This window comes from Malus sylvestris, chromosome 5, assembly GCF_916048215.2.
Source record: "Malus sylvestris chromosome 5, drMalSylv7.2, whole genome shotgun sequence".
Lineage (NCBI taxonomy): Eukaryota > Viridiplantae > Streptophyta > Magnoliopsida > Rosales > Rosaceae > Malus > Malus sylvestris.
This window is the reverse complement of record NC_062264.1, coordinates 31,377,909-31,404,192: the sequence shown is the minus strand read 5'-3', so window position 1 is coordinate 31,404,192 and position 26,284 is coordinate 31,377,909. Positions and strand designations below refer to the sequence as shown.

General features: G+C 38.5%; 2 protein-coding genes and 1 long non-coding RNA gene across 31 annotated transcripts in view; 2 read left to right on the top strand and 1 right to left on the bottom strand.

The window, feature by feature from the left end:
- LOC126622426 (MDIS1-interacting receptor like kinase 2-like) overlaps positions 1-15,870 on the top strand; it is an 85,296-nt gene extending 69,426 nt beyond the window's left edge. For 3 of the 18 annotated variants that reach the window (XM_050291151.1, XM_050291161.1, XM_050291150.1), the window contains 2 exons: positions 13,714-15,144; positions 15,224-15,870. In XM_050291151.1, the coding sequence (XP_050147108.1) occupies positions 13,714-15,144; positions 15,224-15,624 (1,832 nt within the window). In that variant the 3' untranslated portion in view covers positions 15,625-15,870. Of the gene's footprint in view, positions 1-12,206; positions 12,337-12,401; positions 13,446-13,661; positions 15,145-15,223 lie in introns of those variants that run through there. The other 15 variants (XM_050291166.1, XM_050291169.1, XM_050291163.1 and 12 more) reach the window with 12 other exon arrangements.
- Positions 1-26,284, bottom strand: part of LOC126622442 (uncharacterized) — an 82,693-nt gene that overhangs the window by 51,882 nt on the left and 4,527 nt on the right. For 5 of the 9 annotated variants that reach the window (XR_007623477.1, XR_007623478.1, XR_007623479.1 and 2 more), the window contains 2 exons: positions 25,218-25,267; positions 24,168-24,557 (listed from right to left, as the gene is read on the bottom strand). Coding sequence is in view for 3 of the 9 variants with exons in the window: in XM_050291231.1 (XP_050147188.1) it covers positions 16,708-16,755; positions 16,846-16,903; positions 24,497-24,557 (167 nt within the window). In the remaining 6 variants the exon portion in view is untranslated. Of the gene's footprint in view, positions 16,237-16,442; positions 16,756-16,845; positions 16,904-22,863; positions 23,015-23,521; positions 23,796-24,167; positions 24,558-25,217; positions 25,268-26,284 lie in introns of those variants that run through there. The other 4 variants (XR_007623454.1, XM_050291231.1, XM_050291232.1 and 1 more) reach the window with 4 other exon arrangements.
- Positions 5,008-8,148, top strand: LOC126622456 (uncharacterized). 4 transcript variants are annotated; one of them, XR_007623491.1, is made up of 3 exons: positions 5,643-6,238; positions 6,819-6,954; positions 7,501-8,148. It is a non-coding gene; the product is annotated as an uncharacterized LOC126622456 (long non-coding RNA). The 4 variants fall into 4 exon arrangements; XR_007623488.1 differs by lacking the exon at positions 7,501-8,148 and having other exon boundaries at positions 5,645-5,999; positions 6,147-6,238; positions 6,819-7,453; XR_007623490.1 differs by lacking the exon at positions 6,819-6,954 and having other exon boundaries at positions 5,008-6,238.

Below are 26,284 nucleotides of genomic sequence, written 5' to 3'. Positions count from 1 at the left end.
TTCATCATGGAAGTAGTCGAGTTGTGGAGGATCAAACCAAACGCAAATTGCATGATCGTTACACCTTTGGGCAGAAACTAATCATGCAAATAAAATACCTGCATAGCTAGCCAAAACATAAAATACACAAAATACATATAGCTTCAACAGCTTTGGCCAGATGAACATATGTTAAAAGTATTTTATGATTTGCTGTAACAGTAATTTATAATTGGTGAGTGATTTCCTGAAATTCCCATTGGGACAAAAGTATTCACCATATAAATTAGAATTCTGATTTTTCAAAATAATCTTTTAGAACAATATTAAATAACCATTTTCTGGATATTCAATGATTCTCAAAAGATTCAATCAGACACAAAAAGTATGTCATTGTTTGACATTGAACAATAGAGTTCTCGAAAGAGGAAACATGGTTATTCAGTTATTCGATAGAGACCCAAATGATCAATTAGTAAACTGATGCCACTTTCCAATTTTGTCTCAAAAGACAATTATCATCATAATTAGAATTGATGACCAAACAAAACATTGGTTTAAACAAAACAAACCAATACATCTTTTAAATCAAAATTTAATCAGTGTTGTCTATAAAATTCATTAGTATTGAGAATTTGCATAAAACAAGGACATATTGGAACCATAACCTTGTATAATAATCAGTAGCAATAGATGTGCACAAATCAGTGAAACAATATCACTTAAGAAAACTAGTTTTGAAGTACCAAAATTCAGCAGTACTACTTTAGTTTGCAAATTTACTAAAAAATTCAATTCTCTTTAGATTGTCTTGAAAATTTTCTAGTATGAACTAGACATATATGACTACTATTTCACAAAATTTCATGATTTTTAAAATTTTTAAGCGAGCCAAAAATGAATTCGAAAAGAGAGGTGCTGCAGAAACTGCAGAAAATGTTCAGTACAGACCTGAGATTACAAATTCACAAAATATTCATTGTTCATCCGATATGCATGAAAATTTTCAGACATAAAGAAAACATACAAAACTGTTAATTCCCAAAATTTCATAATTTTTGAGATTTTACAAGTGTACTAAAAACAAAATCGAAGTAAGTTGTGCTGCTGAAACAACAGAAATTCTGCAAAACATACCCGAGATTAAATAATTCACCAAAACTTCAATCTTCCTCCAATGTGCATGAAAATTTCTAGAAATGAGTAGACATATACATTTACTATCACTCAAAATTCCATAGTTTGTTCGATTTTACAAGTGAGCTAAACATAAAATCTAAATGGAATGTGCTGCAGAAACTCCATAAATTCTGCAATACAGCCTCGAGATTAAAAATTCACCAATAATTCATTTTCAAACAAATGCTCGTGAAAATTTTCTTCTTTAAAAAAGACATCTCAATGCATATCATACTAAAATTCCATGAATTTAGGAGTTGCGTAGGTATATCAAAATAATATCACAAACATATTATGCTGCAAAATTCCAGTAACATAGTATCACACTTAAAAACAATTTACCATAAATGCATTTCTTGTACAAAAAAAAAAAAAAAAGGAACGAAAATTTTTCTGTATATACAATCCATTTAATATTACGACATAACCGAATTTCAAAATATTTGGAGTTATGGAAGTCTATCAAGCCCAGGTTATCGACATGAATGGGTTTCCTTTTAATGAGACTTTAATGGAGTCATACCCCTATAATATTATAGTTTGGAAGGACTATAATTTAGCATGATTAATTTTGACAAAATTTTAGCAAGAAATAATTCACACCACAATGAATCAATTTATTAAAAAATTGAAAACCCCAATACGAACCGACTGAAAGCAATTCATAATAATGTAATTAACCACACATCAAAATTATGACAGCAAGCAATCCTTCATAATACAATAATTTGTTTATGTATACATAAGTTGCAAATAGTTTCACCAGTATCGGTTCATCGAAAACAAACAGATTGGGAATGCCTTTTATAACATGTTAATTAACAATTGTAACTCAAAATTTGCAAGCATGAAAGCCGATAAAATCTTCTATGATGGCTCACCTAGGAAACCAGTATCCATAAGGTTAATTTGATCCATCAACTCAAAATAATATGAATACAAGCAAACTTACCAAATTTAAAAATTTAAAGGCTAGTTTATATGGCAATAAGCGGAAACAAGAAAAAACACCAGAATCATATCAATTAGTCGAACCAATATATATGTATGTATGTATATATATATATGTTCGTCGCAGGAATCTCCTGGCGGACGAGCACACAGCTCCCCTGGGAGAATGGCGTCGGTTGAGGGTATCTGTCGTACTCCTGCTTTCTTCTCGGGCTCGCTCGGGCAAGCCTTCGTCGGGCAGATCTTGGTCGGGCAAGACACACTTCGGGCAAGGCTCGTCGGGCAGTTCTGAAAGAGAAGGACAAAGTTAATTTGAAAGGGTGCCTTTGTGGGGCCTTAGGTGTAGGCCTTGAGGCTCACAATCAAGATTAACTTTATCGTGCTCAGGCGTGCCACTGCCATCTTCAGTATGGCAGATGTTGAATGGGTGTTAAGCTTTGATTGAATATGTGTACGCCCGAGAAACCAAGTTAGATATAACAGGTGCCTTTGTGGGGCCTTAGGTATAGGCCTTGAGGCTTCCTGTCAAACTAAACCAGCGCTTGGATGTATCATATTTGGTCTTTTATGGTTGCCAGAGTCTTATCACTGTTATACCTTTGATTATCTGAATCCAAGAGGTGGGATAAACCCAAATGAGTGCCTTTGTAGGGCCTTAGGTATAGGCCTTGAGGCTTCCCATCAGAGTTAATCCTTATACTCGGACCAACTAGACCGCAACATAAAATGAAGCTAAATAGATGCCTTCGTGGGGCCTTAGGTGTAGGCCTTGAGGCTTTCTATCAGAATTCACTCTATGCTTAAGCCTTTTCTACGAATCAAGATATAATAGCAACAAAACGGAGAAATAGATTGATTACTTGCGCCCCAAGTAACTTCGGACTTCTCGCTTATCAAGGATTGTCGTGGATGGGTTGAGTCCACATAGAGTTCTTTTTTATGCCTTGAGGCCAAGGACTTTTAAACTGATCTTTAAATTACATGCCCGCGGGCTTAAGCCTCAGATCTGATCTGAACTCTGACGCGATTCAGATCGGATTCAAGTGCTGAAGACTCATTTTCATTGTGACTTTGCTAGAAATAACTTGTATATAACTGGGAATATATAACATGTTATTGTGCTTTTAAAAGAAAGAAAAGACAAAGACAGAGCAAAGATAGTCGGGTAAGTTTGAACCTTATCGGCCAAGGCTGAACTTCTTACAAAATCTATCTTTGTGGCTCTGTCAGAGGTCTGAAAGCTTTTAGAGGGGTTGACAGGGGAGAAGAGGATACAAAATGAATCGATACCACCAAGAACAAGGTAGCAGAGCTATTACAGGGGTTTGGGAAGGTTTATCCCGAATGGGATGAAGGCTTGTGCTGACTACAGCTTCGTTGAAGGCAAATCTGGCTTGAGCAGAGTTTTGGCTTTTGTTTGTTTGTTTGAGTGTCCTTAATTCTGTCTTCTCTTCCTCCTTTTATAGACGACTTCAACTTGGGTTCCTGTAGCAAAAGCGGTGCCCGAATGCGGTTTGGTGATGACTCACTAGCTTTTTTACATGAATGCCACCAATAAAGTACTTTATTGGGCTGTGCAGTGACTGAATAACCTACCCCCTGTGGTCTTTGATCAGGTAAACAGGTGGCCTTTGTAACTTGTGCCCAGCCGAAAGCCTCTTTCCTGCCTCCTAAGTTTTCCTCTGGGCCTTGGGTTTGGGCCGACTTTCTCTCTGGCCCAAAGTTCAGATTTTATCCCAAACAATATAATTTTAGGGTTTATAGGAGACAAAGAAACCTGAGAAAAATAGAGCCAAAAACCGCCGGAAAAATATTTGAGTCTCAAGCTTATGTTAATTAGTTGAACCTCTAACCAAGAACCATTAAGCAAACACTCACATGGTTCATCCAAAATAAAATCAATCATCGATTTATCTGTCAAGTCGTTTAGTGATAGATAAATGATATTGATTACTAAAGTTTTACTTCATTTGTTGAAGTCTGATACTCCTTCTATTTGATGCCATTCTGATGGAAGCAATTAGCCAATATGCAAAGTACCAGTTTTGATGCGTGCGAAATATGCAGCAAGTTTACAACAAGCTCATTCAAGATTGCGGAAGCATTTAACCAAGATCATCCAAGTGTTTTCATTACTCTGAATGGATGTAATTCTCTCAGTTCCTTTAGTAAAAATAAAGAACCCTAGCCACGTTGGGTGGCTCTGATGGAGTCGCCATGGAACAAACAATTGAATCAGTCTTCTATAAACAAATTTGCTTATACCTTTATATCGGACCCTAAGCTTGTTGTGCGGCTCTGATACCACATGTAAGACATATTCTGAAATCACAACAACAAGACATTAGGATCACAAATAAATCAAATCAATATAAAATAGAAATTAACTAATTATATTAAACTTATCTGTAGAATACGGAAGACATTGCAAAATTTCTAGGTTGTCTTCTACTTCCAGTACTTCAATAATATCTCTCTGCTGTGAATAGGGTTTAGCGTATTTTGAGAGATTAAGCGTATGGAAGCAGGGACTTAACCATAGTATTTATATTATTAGGGTTTAATCATAACCAGCCTATTATTGGTTGTGAAAGTCGAACCCTATCACTTAAGTGTTTAAGTCCCACCATGATACTGTATCTTTGTAGTGAAATCCATCAGAGTTCTTTTAGGTCAATTGCAAAGGATAAGACTCCATAATCCTTATTTCATTTGGACTATCAGATTACTTAAGTTGTTAACAACTCAATAAACAAGTGGCCTACAACATAAGTAATCCAATACATCATTCATTGTCATTCACAACCTTACAGTTCCTACTTAGATTGAGGATCGATATAATGTACACATTTCCAACCTCTGTCAAAATCTCCCCACTGAGTTCATTGGAAGATACTGCAATTGTGTCAACAGCCCAATTTCTGCTGTAATGGTTCCACTAAAGCTATTGGATTGAAGTCGCAAAGAGACCATATTAGTCCAATTGGAGACAAGAGACGGAATGATTTGACCAGTAAATAACCAAAACCAATTGTACGAGGTTGTTTAGATTGAACCCGTGAGTTTATTGGAAGCCAGGGACAAATAGGTGAGGTTTGTACAAAGACCGAGCTCGGAAGGGATTGAAGAATTTAATGAGTTGAATGAAAGATCAAGGTACCGGAGCTCCATGAGTTGGCCTATAGAGGGTGGAATTTTCCCTTGCAGAGAATTCACACTCCGGTCAATACGTTGAAGACCTGAAATCAAACCTATATTGTCCGGAATTGGGCCAGAGAATTGGTTATGAGTCTCTTCATAAAAGTTGCTGCCCAAATCCAAAGTTGTGTGCCTGGAGAGATTTCCAATGGCAGATGGTATGGGCCTCGGAAATTGTTGCCACTTATGGTGGACACTGAAGAAAGTCCAGGCCCAGCGTGCGAGGACACGGAAGGATTTGGATGTGTTTGTTTCCTTCACTAGCCCTCATTGAACTGAATTAGACTAACAGTTAGTCCAGTCTCATGTTTGTTATAGCAACCAGGACCGAGTTTAATGAAATTAACCGGACTCGCGTCGACTAAAACCTTCGCTAGAAGGTCTTAGTGGAGAACCCCAGAACGAGCAGACTGCTAATCCCGTCCTCTCCCTTCTCTTTCGCACCTTCGCCCTCTCGTCTTCATCTTCCTCGCCTTCTCCTTCCTCGTCGCACCTTTGCCCTCTCGATCGTCTTCAGCTCCCTTGTCGGTTTCTAGCCGCGTACTCTGCGTTCCCTACCAAAGGCCTCCTCAAGTGGGCGGATTAGCATTGCGAGTGAAATATTGTCATCTGTTTGGTTGCTCAGGGCCTCACCGTTAGCGGCTCCAACTACACCTCCAGGCACCGGTCAAATTCGAACTCCCACCATCTCAGTTACGCTTCCCTTCCTATCTCTCTCTCTCTCTCCCATCTCTTTCTCTCCCTACTCTCTAAACTCTTTTATCTATCAAATTCCCAAAATTCAACCTGCCTGATAAATTGATTGATGGTAATTTTGATTCAATTTCAAACTTGTAAAGTTGCAGCACCAAAAAGGGCAGCAACGCCTTGCCCTGCAGCTCCAGCTCCACCACGGACCACCTTCTTCAGCTCCCACCAACTTGTTAATCAGGTTCGTGTTAATTGGGTATGATAAAATTATGTTAATCAAGATTTTATTAATTTTTGGATTAAAATTTGGCACTTGGAGTGGATTATGGAGGTAATTTTTGGTTCTTTGCTCAATGTACTTCAAAGGTGTGTGGTCACTTTTGAAAGATGCTCTGGTTTAGTGTTCTGGTCTTGATCTTAATGCATCATGCGTGTGCTTCTATTGCCCCAACTTTTTGAACCTCAACTTACTTAACTAGTATGCAGTAAGTTTGGTCATAGACTAATGGATTCACGATTCATCTCTTATATATTGCATAAGAATATCTGGGTCTCGTTTTCTGTGAGGTTTTAAACCAGGGAACTTTAACGAAAAGCACCCGGTTCTGTTTATTTTAACGAAAAATCATATTTTTACACTAAAAAGTCAATCCTCGTACTATTCACTTTACCCTTTATTTTGTCCTTATCGTTAAAACTCAAAGTTTTCAAGCCCTTTTCATTAGTTTTCTTTTAAAGAATCTAGCTTATGTTTATGTCATCCGGAATATATTTTTCTTAATTGAAGCTTGCTGAATGCTTGATTGTGTTGTTGACTACAGAACTTGCCGTGTGACCCATGCTTGACACACTGCTTCTTGCACTGGTGCCCCTTGTGCCATGAGCACAGGGAGATGAAGGGATAACCCCAAAGATGTTGGGTTTAGTCACACTACAGTATAAAACTGGTCAATTGAAGTTAAGATGCCTTAAAATAAGTTATTTGAGTATTATACAATCCTACTTCTTCAGGTTTTTGTTATATGGAAACATTACATATTCATGCCATCGACTTGTGTCCAGCAGTGTTCTATTTCTCGGCCAAGGAAAATTGTTAAAAATTGCAAAACTGTTGGGATCTTTTGCTACCCTGTTTGAGTTCCCACAAATGAATCCCATTTTCTTGAATCATTGAGTGTCTGCGGCCAACCCTCCAATTGTCAATCTCTATTTTTATTCAAACTTTTACTTCTATTCTTAATACATTCAATTTATCCTCATAAACTATCGTGGGAATTATAGTTCCCAGTGATTGATATTGTGAAACAACTCTGCTGCTGTACTAGTTTTGTTTTCCTTCTCTTTTTGGTTTATAAAGTTCACAATTTTTCAAAACATACAACCCCTCGTTTAAAGCCACTACTGCTTCTCAATGTCAGTCTTGTTTTTTTCTAGAGGCCACAATTGGTGAAAGGAAGTTTGCAACTATTGTCCGTGGATTAAATTTTTTTTTTCTTGCCGCAGCTGCTGCTCCACTGTTATTAACAGCCGTTAGCGGCGATTGTTGGTCGTTGGGAGAAGGTGAAATCTATAGCTGAGCTACCTCAACTCTCCTCAGAACACAAGGCAGCCAGCAACCACTGAAAGCCAATTGCTGTATACACTCAAAATGTTGCAGAGTGCAGGAAGTTATGGATTTTCTGAATTCTTAAAGCGAATTGAGAGTGCTGCAAATCGGAAATGATGTTACACGAGGATGTGTCTTAGGGGCCAAGGAAGCGAAGGACGACACATTTTGTTGTATAGTTCCTAAGTAGTAATTATGTACAGGCTGGTAGTATTGCATTCGTTTATTCTTTTTGCTCATTATTGCAATAAGAAGCCCAAGCTGAAGAGAAATAACAGGTTGAGTGATATGGATTAGGATTTGTTGTTGTGGGTTCTTCTTGGCTGTGTCTCCTTTTTTGTCATCCATTTCAAAGGAGCCCAAAAAGAAAGGACAAGAAATGGGAGTGTAAAGGAAAACTAGAACAAGAAGAACACGTTCTAGTTTGGTTTTGTTGTTTCTTTGTTTTAGTTTGTAGTTAGAAGTTGAAATCTGATTATAAGAATTGTGAGTGTAAAGGATAAGTGGCTCAAATTCACCTGTTATATTTTTTTGGAATTGTTTCATTGATTTCTCAATTTTTTTTCAAGAATTACTTATATTTAGCTTTGTACCTCGGTTCGGAATTGCTTATATTTAGTTTTGTACCTCGGTTTGTCGATTGGGGTTCTGCTACTTTGGTGTTGGAATGAAGCAAATAACATTTAATATTTTTTATACATCATTGTCTTTTTTATTCTTTCATTATCCTGCTTTTTAGTGCACCAAACGTTTCACTAAATCAATCCAGCTTAGTCTATTCTAAACCAGTCTAGCTTAGTCCCAGAAGTTAGAGATAGTCCGGTGCAACAAACGCACCCTTAAATGTCTTGGTCAAGAGGATTGAAATGTCTTGGTCAAGTGTGGAGTAAAGTTGATGCGTATAATATCAGAATCAACATCAAACGTGTGGGTTGAGGCATGTAAATGTGTCACATGTGAACACGAGAAACAAGAAACATAATACAACAAGTGAAGAATATTTCACAGTAGCACCATGCAAAACTACTTACAATACTTCAAGTATAAGACAAAAGTATAAAGATCACTATAGGACCTGCCAAGATGAATGAAATAATGACATAAGAGTAGACAAAGAAGAAAACTTGACCTATTATGAATTTTTCATACTAAAAATGCCCTTTTGATTAAAAAATTAAATTTTGAAAGAGCTTTTCGTTCAAACCTCTTATTCAAATAATTACTGAATACCCATTAAAATGATTTTCTTTTCTCGTAGTAACACAACCATTATCATACGTTAATTTTCACATATGGTCTTCATGTTTTGTTCATGCATAATTTTCGTCTTTTATGATTCTTTTTGTGTAAAAAATGAGATAATTGATGGCAAAGAGAGACAACTGGAGGCAAAGAGGAATAACTGATAGCAAACTACGATTATTCATTCTTTCGGATCTATAGAGACTATGATTTTTAAAACTGTTTGTACCATACTTGACCAATCCTGAAACTACTGAGCACCGGTCAACTTTATACCGTCAAAGACTCAGAAGAGTTTCCTTCCAACCAGGAGGCCAATCACAACGCGACACGTGTCGATATCAGAAGCCAATCATAGCGCGACACGTGTCAACATTAGAAACCAATCACAACACGATACGTGTCAATGTCAGAACAATGCTAGAAACTCTCTTCTATAAAAGGAGATCATTATCAGACAATATTGCCTAATGTCATTTGTACTAAATCATTCACTAGTACTCACTAAAGAAGAACTTGAACCTATGTACTTATGTAAACCCTTCACAATTAATGAGAACTCCTCTACTCCGTGGACGTAGCTAATCTGGGTGAACCACGTACATCTTGTGTTTGCTTCTCTGTCTCTATCTATTTACATACTTATCCACACTAATGACCGGAGCAATCTAGCGAATGTCACAAACTTGACACTTTCTATTGTACCAAAATCCTCACTGATTTTGTGCATCAACAAAAACCACCGCCCTAACCCAGGCGCACCCCTTCCTTTTAACATCCCTGCCCGTCACCACCCTCCCCCACCCACCCAAAATCCAACTGCAGATTTCCTAAATCTACGAACCCGGGTCTCCTGAGATCTTCCCAATTATCTGCGCGAGGCACAAATTCCCCTCGCCGTCACTACGCTCCCCCACCCACCCAAAATACCAAAACTATCCGAATAATATAAACTTAAAATACTAATATTCTTGAGTGGAGGACCGAGCTAGTCTTCTCATTCATCATTTTGCTCAACATTTTCTGTCTGCTCTAATATGCTGAATTTCAGCTACTGTTTGAATCTTGTTATTGTTTATTTGATTCGATAAAGAAGATGTGCATTTGGTTACTTACTTTTATAAAGCAAAACTTTGATAGGAAAAATGATCATCAATTCATAGACCAAGACTCAACTTCACCGCATTTTGCATGTGAAATATATAATGCACTCAAGTCTCCCATTAAATTTATTTAAATTATCTAAATAATTTATCCAACGTAGGGTGCAAGATTGGGTATTGGTTTTAGGTCTCATTCTGGATCTTATATCTTGCCGCGTAATCAAATTGATGAAAATCTCAAGTAGAACCCATGGTTTGTTATATTCAGTTAACAGATTTTTTCAGTTCTGTAACGAAATCTAAACTCTAGGTTGCACAAACACAGACATGAGTACGGTGACACGACAAATCTTAAAAAATAGGACATAGATACAACTAAGACACGACAATTAAAATATAATAAATTTATAATAAATATAGCATATATTAGAATAATAATGCGAATCATAATATAACAAAAAAATCGTGTTCGTCAAATTCATTCATTGTACATATCACTGTTCTAAAAATCTCCAACTAACACCGTCTAGGCCCCGCCTAGGCGCTAGGAAGCTGGCCACTACTCTGATTAGTCCATATGCGTTTAAAATTAAGAAAGTGTGCCTAGACCCGCTTAGGTGTCCGCATAGACGCCCGCCTAAACCCACCTAGGTCGCGACTCTCACTTAGACAGAAAATCAATAACTTTTTTTTTTGCATTTTATTTTGTCAATAAAATGTAGGAGACTTGGATGAAAACTCATTATATGTTTGTTCCCCATGTCCTCAGTGTGTTCTAATACTTTATAATTTGTATGACATTTTATTTTGTAACTTATGGAGGTCAGTACAATTATGTGTTTTTTAAAGTATAAATAAACACTTATTTATACAATATAATAAATTTGCTTAAATCCGACTAGTTAGGCTAGGCCCTGCCTAGTCACATAGGCGCTAGACCCCAGCCAGCCGCCTGACTAGTGTCTAGCACCTTTTAGAACATTTATACATATTAACTAAAATAACACAAACATAATAATTAAAACAACACAAGTATTAGTAATTAAAACAAGAAAAGATATACTTATGCCCAATAACAAATTAAACAACCAAACAAATTTTTAAAACTAAGCCAAACATCATTTATAAATAAAGAGGGTGAGTGAAATCAACCACTCACCTCCAATTAAAATAGAATGCAACTGGAGTGGAGGCCGTAGAGAGGAAGATGGGAAGAGAGGGAGAAGAAAATCGAGGGAAGGCGCAGATTAGAGAATCAAGTTAGGTTAGGTCGGGTTGCTTTCAGGCTTTAGTGTTTGTATTTTCAAATTGTCCCAAATGTTCGATGTTTCCAATACTGATCAAAATATTTTTAAAATTTACAAAAAACTGCCCCTGCTATGTCTTGACTGTGTCCAACCTGTGTCAGGGGCGTCTCAGAGTGTCCGATACTCCAACACTTTAGGTTTTGGAGTGTTCGTACAACCTAATCTAAACTGAGTGAAATTTCGAAAGATTAAAAACACACCGACACTTTGAAATTTTAGAGTGTCTGTGCAACCTACTCTAAACTCTCTGAAATTTCGGAAGATTAAAAACACACCGACATTTCAAAGTTTCAGAATGGCCGTGCAACCTGGTCTAAACTCTGGGAAATTTCGGAGGCACATATTTTCTAATCCTTTCTTTACGCTTGGAAATTCGGAAATGATTTTTCAACTCAATCAAGGGCTGTCCCCTGGCCCCAGCCATGTGCACAGACTGAACAAAGTCCAGTCCCAGCTTGCGTGGACTGTGAAGGATATCTTGGTCAAGTCTGGAGTTGACGCATAAATATCAGGTGTCAACGTCAAGCGTGTGGGTTAAGGCATGAAAATGTGTCAAACGTAAACACGAAAAACACAACACATAACACATAATCAAAAATGAAAAGAAAATCTAGAAGAGTGCAGCAGATGTTCTGATGAGTGATTTTCAAATAAAGCAGACAGCAGAGCAGCAAGCGAACCGAGTTGATCATGTCTTTTACCAAAACACTTGCAAAATCTTCAAGTAACAAGTAATCAAATTAATTAACTAGAAATTCAAATGGACAAATTTGTAAACATTTTCACACTCGACAAAATTAGCCAATTGGCTAACGAAATGGACAAATTTGCCAAATGCCCATGGAAATTCAAAATTCAGGAACCACAAACATATGCATATAATAAAAAGTAAATGAAAAATAGAAAAACCTTGCAACCAAAAAAACAAAGGAAATTAAAAAAAACTTGTACTTTCTGGTAGCTTTTCGGAACGGCCGACCCAATGAAGCTTTCGGCGGGCCCGGCAGCTGCAATCCATTGAGCTTATTAGAAGTCAGAGGCAGCAGAAGATTAAAGGCATTACGCGTCCTTTAATGGTCATGTGCAAAATTCCAAGCGTAAAGAAAGGATTATAAACAGTGCATGCACCTCCAAAGTTGTTATTAGCTTCGATTTATTTGTGCCTTGGACAAAGGGAAATACTCCACGAAAAAGTAACAGATCATCATGCAACTCAAAACCATGACATTTCATTATATGCTCCTGCTGCTGTCCTCATTGCCACTGATCAAAACGACATCAATATCTCCAACAAAACAAGCAGAATCGCTCATCAAATGGAAGGAAGGCTTTTCTTCATCATCATCATCGCCACCTTCGCCACTCAATTCGTGGTCCCTCACCAACCTCAGCAGCCTCTGCAACTGGACTGCCATTGTCTGCACCAAAACCAGAACAGTCTCCAAAATACAGCTCTCCGGTATGGAAATTAACGGAACACTGGCTCTTTTCGACTTTTACCTATTTCCAAATCTCACCCACTTCAACCTGAGTGGCAACTATTTCCGAGGGCCCATACCATCTGCCATTGGAAATCTCTCCAGCCTCACAACTTTGAACTTGGGCAACAAATTTTATGAAGAGACTCACAACCAATTCTCTGGCCCAATTCCGGACAATATAGGTTTGATTTCTGGTCTTCAATATATTGACCTGAGTAATAATTTTCTGGAAGGGAAAATTCCACCCTCTATAGGCAAACTCAGGGAGCTCCAGTTCCTTTATCTTTCATACAACTCCTTAAACTCTTCAATTCCTTCTGAGCTTGGTCTTTGTACAAACCTCACTCACTTGTCCTTGTCTTCCAATAACCTCAACGGGGAACTGCCTCTGTCCTTGTCCAATCTGAAAAGCCTCGTTCAATTGGATTTACATAATAATCGATTTATTGGTCAAATCCTTCTTTCTCTTGTCTCCAATTGGACGGAATTGGTCTCTTTGAACCTTCAACACAATAGCTTCAATGGAACCATTTCAGTAGAAACTGGGCAGTTGAGACAATTGCAGTATCTAAACCTTTATTCCAACAAATTCAGCGGAGAGATTCCTCAGAGTTTAGGCAATTTATCTCAGCTTCAGGGACTCTCTTTAGACCAGAACCACTTGAGAGGAGAGATTCCTCAGAGTCTAGGCAAATTGACTCAGCTTCAGGTACTCTATTTGTCCTATAACCAATTGACAGGAGAGATTCCTCAGAGTCTCGGCAAATTGACTCAGCTTCGGGGACTCTATTTGTCCGATAACCACTTGACAGGAGAGATTCCTCAAAGTCTAGGCAAATTGACGAATCTTTATGAACTCTATTTGTCCGATAACCACTTGACAGGAGAGATTCCTCAAAGTCTAGGCAAATTGACGAAGCTTCAGCAACTGTATTTGTCCAATAACCACTTGACAGGAGAAATTCCACAGAGTCTAGGCAAATTGACTCAGCTTCAGGGACACTATTTGTCCGATAACCACTTGACAGGAGAGATTCCTCAGAGTCTCGGCAAATTGACTAAGCTTCAACAACTCTATTTGTCCGATAACCACTTGACAGGAGAGATTCCTCAGAGTCTAGGCAAATTGACTCAGCTTCAGCAACTCTATTTGTCCGATAACCACTTGACAGGAGAGATTCCTCAGAGTCTAGGCAATTTATCTCGCCTTCAGAGACTCGATTTGTCCGTTAACAACCTCACAGGAGTGATCCCACGAATTTCAGGTATGTTGGACCTCAAGCTTCTTTCATTGTCTAATAACAATTTGACATGGGTAATACCAATTTTTCTGTTTCTTGCCGTAGGTTTAACAGGTTTGGACTACTTGAATCTCAGCAGCAATTCACTATCGGGTGCAATACCATCAGAATTGCGCATGCTCACAGAATTAGACGTTTTCAATGCCTCACACAATCATCTCTCAGGCGAAATTCAATCAGCGTTAGCTGAACTGTTGACTCTAAGTATAAGTATGTATGACTTTTCGTACAACAACTTAACAGGGCCATTCCCAACTTGTGGCATTTTCAATAAGGTGCCAACAAGTGCGTTTGTTGGTAACCATGGCTTGTGGAGTGCAGAGGGACCAACTGAATGTAAGTCCTCCAGTACAAATTCCAAAAGTGCTAAGAAGAATATGGTATCTGTTTTCCTTTATTCCTTTTTGGGTTTCACAGTAGGTGCAATTTCCATTGCTGCTCTGTTTCTTATGTTTCGTAAGAGGTCCACGATCCGGCCTCAGGTAATCAAAACTTCTCAAAACTTCGAGAGTGTTGAAGCAATGATATTGCAAGAGGAAGTAAAATTTACGTTTGCAGAAGTTGTGAAGGCTGTAGATGACTTTCATGAGAAATACTGCATTGGCGAAGGAGGTTTTGGAAAGGTTTACAAGGCAGAGCTCCAATCAGGCCAAGTTGTTGCTGTTAAGAGGCTTAACACGGATGACTCTAATGACGTTCCAGCGATCAATCTTCAAAGTTTTCAGAATGAAATCCGAACTTTGACAACTATCCGGCATCGAAACATCATTAGGCTATATGGCTTCTCTACAAGGAGGGGTTGCATATTCTTGCTTTATGAATACTTAGAGAGAGGCAGCCTCGGAAAAGCATTGTATGGGGTAGAAGGGGTTACTGAACTTGGCTGGTTAACAAGGGTAAAAATTGTGCAAGGACTTGCTCGTGCACTTTCTTACCTGCACCATGACTGCTCACCACCAATTGTACATCGTGATGTAACTGTCAATAATGTATTGCTCGAGCAGGAATTTGAGCCCCGACTCTCAGATTTTGGAACAGCAAGACTGTTGAGTATTGATTCATCCAACTGGACCAACATTGTTGGCTCGCTAGGATACATGGCCCCAGGTAATGTAAAAATTTTAATGTTGTGCAACTTTGTACTATCTTTTGTAGAGTTGACATATTTTGTTCTCTTTATACGCAGAGCTTGCATATATTATGCAGGTGACAGACAAGTGTGATGTTTATAGCTTTGGAGTGGTGGCACTAGAAGTCATGATGGGAAGGCACCCCGGGGATATGCTAGAGTCCCAACTATCAGAATCATCAACGTCAATGAAAGGAAATGCAGACTTGCTCTTGAAAGATGTGTTAGATCAACGACTAGAGCCTCCAGCCAATGAATTGGCAAAGGCAGTGGTGCTTGTAATGAGTATAGCATTGGCTTGTATACGAACGCGTCCCGGGTTGCGTCCGACAATGCATTTTGTGTCACAGAATCTGTCAGCTCAGAGTCTTCCTTGCCTTCCTAAGCCATTTGGTATGCTTACCATCAACAAGCTATCTATGCTTACCATCAACAAGCTATCGGCCCTTGAAAACTAGAAGAAAATATAGAACATGCAGCTCCGACTTCACATTAGAATTCTTGCTACGAGCAGTCTATCAAATAAGGAAAAGTTGTGGAATTTTATTTTTTTTAATTTTTTTTCTTAATGTTTACAACTTCATGAATAGGTAATTGATATCTGCACCACCTTGATTACAGCAGAGTGTTGCAAATTGTGTTTGGTAATGTGGAATTCGTACTTGCATAAATAACAAGTTACACACAAGTGCTCTGTCGAGATACTTTCTTCTTTGGTTTGATTTTCCTGTTTGTCGTAATTGATATTGTGATTGTAATTATCTCTCTATCAACGATTTACATAGCTGTAGTTAGGGACTACTAGAAAATTTGCCCGCACTTTGCTGCGGGGATTGAAAGTATTAGTCAGAACATGCATGAATAATTTCTACACAAAGTATCTGAAATGACGGTACAGTATGTAAGAACCAATGAAGTGATAATTTGCTTGCTATAAATGGATATGCATGCTATAAGAAACATTCATTTGCAGATCGTATTGTGTCCTCAATATTGTACTCATAGTTTCAAGTAATCAGCCCACTCCATGCGTGAAAAACACAAAAGTAGAAGACACAATACTTGAGCATCTGGTAGGAATAGCAAGCTCGTGAAAAAATTGATAAACCATCTTACAAATTCAATTGTCAAACGTCATACTATAACCCAAGACAAAGATAAAGCATATAGTTTGTTTACAAATCAAAACGAAGTGCTGCCATAATGTGCAACTGAAAAAATGCCTCTTAATGCCATCTTGCAAGAAATGAATGCAGTTCGAAAACAACCCAAAAACACCCTAGAAATCTTTATCACCCCAATCTTACTAAATAGAAGCATAAACGGACAGGATCCCTCCCTAATTTTGTAACAGAAATTCTAACAGATAGTATCAGGCACCAAAGGTCTTAACTTATCTTTGGCATAAATATGTACTGCAAGTTTAGTTCAAATGAAACAAATACACATGTAAAGTAAAAGGCATCAACGGTACATGCACTGCTTTACAACCATCTCAAGTTGTTGACACAATGCTTAAAATATTCGAGACTCAAAGATTTTCACACAAACAGAACACCTCGCCTAAACAATAACTGAAGTTGTGGTATCTGAAACAAAATTTCCATCCAATGACTTAACACTCAGATCAAAGTCAAATAAAAGTTGTTGCTTCATAATTTCCAATTTCAGTTCCTTACCAGCCTCAGTGAGCATTTCACCAATTTCAATCTCTTCCTAGAACTTTCATACTTATCTCTGTGGTAGAATTGAGAAAGAAAAAAAAATACTCAAATTCAAGTCAAGAAAATACAAATCCGTATTTCTAGCATTTAACTGATCTAAGAGAAAACTAAAAGCATAATCCTTTAACTGTACAACGGAAATCTCACCATGCTAAAACAAATTCAAATCAAGAAATGCAAATCCGTATTTCTAGCATTGAACTGATGAAAGAGAAAACTAAAAGCATAATCCTTCAACCATACAACGGCAATCTCACTATGCTAAAACAACCATCAATTTGTTGAATAACGTCCATAGTGCATACCGAGAGAATTGAACTGCAGAGCCTGGGACATTTGATTAATTTCATCTGTGAAAACAAATCTTTCTTTTATTCTCTCTTAAACTAACCTTAATATATATACCATTGATAAGTAAGTAGTCAAAATTCACATATAATAATTTTTCATTGATAATAAGCCAAAAGATGACAACCAATTCGGGTTCATGCCAGGGCGCTCAACCATGGAGGCAATCTATCTCTTACGAAGATTGATGGAAAGATATAGAGATGGGAAAAAGGATTTACACATGGTCTTTATAGATTTGGAGAAAGCGTATGATAGGGTCCTAAGAGACATTCTTTGGAGGATTTTAGAGAAGAAAGGAGTACGAGTAGCATATATCCAAGCTATAAAGGATATGTATGAAGGAGCAAAGACTGCCGTAAGAACTCATGAAGGACAAACTGAAAGCTTTCCCATAACTGTAGGATTATATCAAGGCTCATCCTTAAGTCCTTACCTTTTTGCATTGGTAATGGATGAGTTAACAGGACATATTCAAGATGATATTCCTTGGTGTATGCTTTTCGCAGACGATATAGTGTTGATAGATGAAACTCAGGAAGGGGTAAATGCAAAGCTTAACCTTTGGAGAGAAGAGTTGGAATCTAAAGGTCTTCGCCTAAGCCGATTAAAGACAGAATATATGGAGTGCAAGTTCAGTGCAAATGGAGGCCAAAACGAGTTAGGGGTGAGGGTCGGAGATCAAGAAATACCAAAGAGCAACCGTTTTCGTTACCTAGGATCTATCTTGCAAAAGAACGGAGAATTAGATGGAGATCTCAACCATAGAATACAAGCTGGATGGATGAAGTGGAAGAGTGCATCCGGCGTGTTGTGTGACCGCCGTATGCCACTGAAGCTCAAGGGAAAATTTTATAGGACGGCAATAAGGTCGGCGATGCTGTATGGCACAGAATGTTGGGCGGTGAAGCATCAACACGTACACAAAATGGGTGTAGCGGAGATGAGGATGCTTTGTTGGATGTGTGGGCACACGAGAAAGGATAAGATTATGAATGAGGATATCCGGGGTAAAGTAGGAGTAGCCGAAATTGAAGGAAAGATGAGAGAAAATCGGTTACGGTGGTTTGGACATGTGCAAAGAAGGCCTACTGACGTTCCGATTAGAAGATGCGACTATGGGACAGAGGTTTAGGGCCGAAAGGGTAGAGGAAGACCTAGGAAAACTTTGGAAGAGACTCTAAGAAAAGACTTAGAGTACTTGGATCTAACGAAGGACATGACACAGGACCGAGCACAATGGCGTTCTAAGATTCATATAGCCGATCGCACTCAGTGACTTGGATTTTCCAAGTCTCCAACCGAGAAGTTTTTCTCACTCAGGAAATTAAGGGAACACTACCTCAACCTACATGCTCCACTCACAAAGTTTCAACAAAAGAAAATTCAAAGAACTTAGCGAAGAAGGCTTTGGTGTATTTAACACAATACGTTGAAATGAAGGAAAGCTTATTTATTGATATCCCCGATAAGCTACAAATATGTACATATACATAAGTCAAAATAAACAAACAAGAGGGAGCCTTCACAAAGGTTGCTTAGGAGAAGTCTCAGCAGTCGGTAGAGCCCCAGAAAGAGAAGGCACCGGAGGGGGATCATTCGGAGCCTCAGTACTGGACAGAACCCTAGAAGGAGGAGGCATCAGAGGTTGATCATTTGGAGCTTCATTACGCGGTACAGCCCCAGAAGACGAAGGCAATAAATGCCTTTGGAATAAACCCACAAATCTCTGATGATCAAGTAAAACCTGACCATCAGATTCCTTCATCTGGTCAAGCTTCCTCTTCATGTTTGTAGCATAGTCATGTGCGAGCCGGTGCAACTGTTTATTCTCATGCTTGAGCCCTATAATCTCCTGTTTGAGACTCATCACTTCAGCCGCCAATGATTCAACTTGGCGAGTTCGAGCAAATAGGCGTTGGGCCATATTAGACACAGAACCTGCACACTGAACACTGAGAGCCAGAGAATCCTTAACAGCTAACTCATCAGACCGTTTGGAAAGTAGTTTGTTATCTTTGGGAGTGAGAAGGTTCCGGGACACCACCGCAGCGGTCATATCATTCTTCATCACGGAATCCCCAACGGTAAGAAGACCATAGGGGAGACGAAGGATGGACGCCATATGTTGTCAGGAGAAGGCGGGGCTGCCTCTTCAACAAGGTTCAAGTCAAAACGACGGTCGGAGGGGCCAGACATTTTCAAAGGTGTTGAAGAGAGAAGAGGTCGGACAAATCAAGATCTTAGAAGTGCAAGAATGGAGTTTCTACTGGTGGAGATTCAAGTGTGCTTTGGAACTTAATGCCAGCCTCTATAAAAATCTGCACTCGACGGAGCTTCAGAAATCAAAGAGGCGCCTGCTCAGAAATCGAAGAGGCGTTTGCTTTCTCAAAAGCAAGGCTGCTCAGATACCACGAGGGTCGATCTCAGAAATCGAAGAGGCGTTTACTTTCTCAAAAGTTGGGCTGCGCAAAGACCACGAAGGCCGATCTCAGAAATCAAAGAGGCGCTTACTTTCTCAAAAGCTGGGCTACTCAGAGACCACGAGGGCCGATCTCAGAAATCGAAGAGGCACCTACTTTTCCAGCCTTGTTAGCACCTGTCACACGCACACTCATCTTTGCGGAAATTATAGGCATTCGGTCGAAGACTTCTGGTGAAGTAGAAAGCACATGAGTCGTATTGTTCAATCACCCACTTCCCACACGCAACAGTAGCTCATGGGTACCACAGATAACTTTGCCAAAGTTTTCTGCCAAAGTTGAACACGTGAAGCTTGCAGCTCCCACTACATCGCTCTGACCAAGAAGGGTAAAAGAATAGCAAAGAAACAACACTAACAAAGTTTAGACACATAAATTTTGAAGGTCTAGCTACCATATTATTACCCACAAGGGTAAAGGAACAGTATCACTGCTGGATAATTGGAAAGTCCCTGTGTGTCAACCTCTGTGCTTCGTGGCAAGGTAGACTAGCAAACATGCCCAACCTTTAATCACATTCGAGAAAACACTCCCAACAAGATTACTTGCTCCAAAATCGAAGAGGCACCGTCCTCCGAATCTCGAGAGCCAGACTCCCAACATGACTACTTTCTCAAAAATCGAAGAGGGTAAAGGAACAGTATCATTGCTGGATAATTGGAAAGTCCCTATGTGTCAACCTCTGTGCTTCGTGGCAAGGTAGACTAGCAAACATGCCCAACCTTTAATCACATTCGAGAAAACACTCCCAACAAGATTGCTTGCTCCAAAATCGAAGAGGCACCGCCTTCCGAATCTCGAGAGCCAGACTCCCAACATGATTACTTTCTCAAAAATCGAAGAGACACCGCTCTCCGAATCTCGAGAGCCAGACCCCCAACATGATTGCTTTCTAAAAAATCGAAGAGGTATCGTTCTCCGAATCTCGAGAGCCAGATCCCTGATATGATTGCTTGTTCGAAAACTGAAGAGGCAACACTTTCCCAACTTCAAGAGCCGGATCTCCTTGGATAAAGCTGTCTGTAATCTTCACACGCAACATCAGCTTTCCAGATACCACAAACCAATTTTTCAAAGTGCTCTGACAGCGTTAAAACATGTGAAGCTGGCAGCTCCCACTACCGTGCTATGACCAAGTAGGGTAAAGGAATAGCATTAGTACTTGTTGTTAAGGAGACTCCTATATATGTCGACCTCCATCCCCAACGGACAGGCAGACCTGCAAAAATGCTCAACCCTTCCTCATATCTGAGAGGGCACTCCCAACGAAGCCTTTCGAAATATTCAGCTTTCTTTCCCCCCGATAATACCTCTGCAAACAAGCTATACTAGAGCAAGAATATCTCATATCACCAGGGTTAAAAGCAAGAGTATCCCATATCATGCTTTTTCCCTGTCTTTTCCTTTGACCTTGTTCTTACCTGCAAGACAAGGAGAAAGAGAGCAATCAGTCAGTACTTGGAATCAAGCTTCCAGCCAGGAACTGACTGCCTAGAACCCCTTACCTGATTACTTACCTGACATTGCTCTCGAGTACTCATCTTCAACATCTTATGCTTCCAGGGAAGATACAGCATCTGCCTGAGGAACAGATAGGGCAAGGGAGAAGGATACAAGGAAGCATGTGGAGACAAGCGTAACAGCACACGTGCCGATACATCCATTACTCTGTCAAAGCAAAAGTATCCCATATCAGCAGGGTCGAACGTACTCTAGATTTGATGGACTTGTTTTGACCCTCAAATTCTTCAGTCGGCCTTATACTCTGGAGGAAACCAGAAAACCCTCCAGCTCAGTTCAAGAATAAGCCTGTGGAAAGTTACTTCTTCAAAAGCAAAAGTATCCCATATCATCTCTTCTCATTTTCTTCTCTTTATCCTTCATGCTGCCTGCAAGATAGGGAGACTGTGAACAATCAGCCGGAGCTATGATTGCTTACCTTGTCTGTCACCTCTTTCAGCAGATCCCCTAGCTCGGCGACTTGGGGGACTCCTACTACATGGTTTGTATCGCGCTTGACCAAGCCTGAAACTACAAGTAAGCTTCAAGTGAAATTGATACATTACCTTGTGCATCTCCACCAGTTAAAGATACCACCCCTGGATGGAGGAAGAGTACTTCCAGAGAAGATGCCCCATCTACCTATGACAGATAAGGCATGTCAAGACGATACCACACTCCGATACTTAGAAGTTTCGTGATTACGAGATCATTCTCCCACAATAGTTCCTAATGTCATTTGTACTAAATCATTCACTTGTACTCACTAAAGGAGAGCTTGAACCTATGTACTTGTGTAAACCCTTCACAATTAATGAGAACTCCTCTATTCCGTGGACGTAGCCAATCTGGGTGAACCACGTACATCTTGTGTTCGCTTTCCTATCTCTATCCATTTATATACTTATCCATACTAATGACCGGAGCAATCTAGCGAAGATCACAAAAAGCGACCGTTTTCGCTACCTAAGATTTATCGTGCAAGAGAACGGAGAATTAGATGGAGATCTCAACCATAGAATACAAGCTGGATGGTTGAAGTGTAAGAGTGCATCCGGCGTGTTGTGTGACCGTCATAGGTCACTGAAGCTCAAGAGAAAATTTTATAGGACGGCAATAAGGCCAGCGATGTTGTATGGCACAGAATGTTGGGCGGTGAAGCATCAACACGTACAAAAAATGGGTGTGGCGGAGATGAGGATGCTTCGTGGGATGTGTGGGCACACGAGAAAGGATAAGATTGGGAATGAGGATATCCGAGGTAAAGTAGGAGTAGCCGAAATTGAAGGAAAGATGAGAGAAAATCGGTTCCGGTGATTTGGACATGTGCAAAGAAGGCCTACTGACGCTCCGGTTCGAAGATGTCACTACTGGACAGAGGTTCAGGGCCGAAGGGGTAGAGGAAGACCTAGGAAAACTTTGGAAGAGACTCTAAGAAAAGACTTAAGAGTACTTGGATCTAACGGAGGACATGACATAAAACCAAGTGCAATGGCGTTCTAGGATTCATATAGCCGACCCCACTTAGTGGGAAAAGGCTTTGTTGTTGTTGTTGTTGTTGATAATAAGCCAAAAGATATATACTCAAACATATAATGGGCATAAAAGTACAACAACAACAACAAAGTCTTTTCCCACTGAGTGGGGTCAGCTAAAGCCTATAACGCCATTGCGCTTAGTTCTGTGCTACGTCTTCTGTTAGATCATAATGGGCAGAAAAGTAAAGAGTAAAATATCCAAACCTCAAGAATATAATTGTATTACACCTAAAGATGCATGCTTAATTAAAAGTCCTCCCAAAGGAAAGTTAAAAACTAAAAGTCACCAAAAATGAAATTTAACAAAAGATTTAGCGCTAAAAGAAGTAACGCATACAATTAACCTATTTTATAAGGAATCAAATTCATAAATATTTGGAGTGCAGGCATCTTTTCCTAACAACACACCCAAAATATAATTCTTTAATAGATTTAATTCATTCCATACATAATCGTGCTAGGGTTATTGTGTTGTCCTCTTTGTATTTTTCTTCTCCGAATAAAAATGGAACCAAACCTATGAACTGTCTATCCAACTCAAACACAAAAACCAAATTAAAAGTCAAGAAGTACAAACCAAGCATTATCAAAATAGGTAAAACTTAGACATTGCTCATATGCAAAGCAAAGTACAATTTGCCTCGGACAGGATCCCTAGAAATCTTTACCGCCCCAATCTTACTAAATAGAAGCATAAATGGACAGGATCCCTCCCCAATTTTGTAACATAAATTCTAACAAAGAGTAATCAAGTTCCAAGGGTCTTGACTTATCTTTGGCATAAATATGGACACTGCAAATTTAGTTCGAATGAAACAAATACGCATGTAAAGTAAATGGCATCAATGCTATATGCACTGCTTTACAACCATCTCAAGTTGTTGACACAATGCTTAAAATATTTGAGACTCAAAGATTTTCACACAAACAGAACACCTCACCTAAACAATAACCGAAGTTGTGGTATCTGAATTAAGCAGGCATACACTTTGCAAGGCTTTCTTCAATATCATCTCATATTTTTTTTTCATCTTTCCTATATGATACAAAAAACTGTTTGCATCCAGACGTAAATAAGAGAATTTGCCACATTAGTCCTGAACAAAAATGCAGGTGCAGCTGCTCTTAATCGAGAACTTCATCATATAAACAATAATAAAACTTAATGTAATCTGTCAAAAACCCTAAAAAAAAAAAGCGATCATTTGAAGGCACCATAATGCCTTCGCCATTGTACACTTGCAGCACGTAATTGATGCATCTGTTGTTCAATGAAATCATTTGCTTCACTAAAAAACTTAAAATACAATGATATCCAATTTATGAGAAATCGTGCAGAAGCAAATGTAAATGATAATGGAATCATGAATGCGAATGAGAAACACAAACTTGGCAAAAAGAAAACCAATTATAGCGTGCAAAGATACTCGCATTGTATTTTTTATTGCATCATTCATTTCACAACACATTTAAAAAAATTGTTTGAAAAAGCTTTGCTATGATGATTAGGTTTTGCAAGAAATAATACGAAAAAAAAATAAAGAAACAATGACTGAAAAGACGGAATAATGGCCTAGTAATGGCAAAATACACTCCTCAACAATGTACACGTTCGGTGTCCCATAGAATTAAATCCCAGTAGAAATCATCCCATAGAATTAAATCATCCAAGTAAAATTAGACCATGGACACAAAAAGAAATGAAGGCAGTTTAATCTGACTTAATCAGTGACTTACTGAATAATCTTGGAATCTGTCCCATGCAAGCGTTCGACTTCAACCCCCATCCTCGTTTCCCCTGTAATATGTAGACATAAAGAAAAAGAAATCAACTTTAAGTTATCAATCAAATCATTTGCTTGGCTAAAAAGGTTCAAATACAATAAATATATTCACATCCAATTTATGAGATATCAAGCAAAAGCAAATGTAAATGATTACAGAATCATGAATGCGAATAAGAAACACAAACTTGCCAAAAAGAAGACCTATTATAGTGTGTCAAGATACCCGCAGCATATAATGTCAAGATAACTGCAATTTCTAGCATTGAACTGATGAAAGAGAAAACTAAAAGCATAATCCTTCAACCGTACAACAGCAATCTCACTATGCTAAAACAATCATCAATTTCTTGAATAATGTCCATAGTGCATACCGAGAGAATTGAACTGTAGAGCCTGGGACATATGATTAATTTCATCTGTGAAAACAAATCTTTCTTTTATTCTCTCTTAAACTAACCTTAATAAATATACCAATAATAGTCAAAATCCTCATATAATAATTTTTCATTGATAATAACCCAAAAGATAGATACTCAAACATATAATGGGCAGAAAAGTACAACAACAACAACAACAAAGCCTTTTCCCACTAAGTGGGGTCGGCTGTATGAAGCTTAGAGTGCAATCGTTAGATCATAATGGGCAGAAAAGTAAGAGTAAAAAATCCAAACCTCAAGAATATAATTGTATTACACCAAAGATGCATGCATAATTTAAAGTCCTGCCAAAGGAAAGTCCAAAACTAAAAGTCAACAAAAATGAAATTTAACAAAAGATTTAGTGCTAAAAGAAGTAACGCATACAATTAACCTATTTTATAATGAATCCAAATCATAAATATTTGGACTGTAGGCGTTTCTTCCTAACAACACACCCAAAATATAATTATTTAATAGATTTAATTCATTCCATACATAATTGTGCTAGGGTTATTGTGTTGTCCTCTTTGTGTTTTTCTTCTCCGAATAAATATGGAACCAAACCTATGAACTGTCTATCCAACTCAATACACAAAAACCAAATTAAAAATCAAGAAGTACAAACCAAGCATTATCAAAATAAACTTAGACATTGCTCATATGCAGAGCAAAGTCTAATTTGCCCTACCAACTTGTCGAACACAAAATTACGCAGATTTGAGCATTTACCTCAACGAAAGTGAGAAATGGGAACGATCTGCACTGCAGCATAATGAATTGGGCCAGCGACAGAGAAAACACAGTTGAGAGAGAAAGACTACGTAAATACCGCCATGAAAACCATAACATTTTTAGATAGTCCATTAGCTAGAACAAATCATAACACACATGGCAGACAAACCCAGAAAAAGACATATTAGTTAGTTATACCAGATTTACTAAGACTTGACTGTAAAAGATTTTATTTACATGGACAGTTTGTATCCGGAAACTATAACTTTACATATGTTTTAGAAGGTCAATTTTTGTTCTTTATCCATAATGCAGTACAATGTTTGAAATCTCAATGTGAAATTTTATCTGGGCATGTAATCACAAATTTTATAGCCAAACAGCATATATAAAAACAAAAAAGTGCAGAAATTTTGAATGATTTGTGTATGGCTCACCACATCTAATTCAATTATAATAGCCCTGCATCTCAAATGATTTGTGTATGGCTAGCCACATCTAATTCAATTATAATAGCCCTGCATCTCAAATGATTCGTGTATGGCTCACCACATGTACCCAATGTGTTCATCCATTTATATACTTGT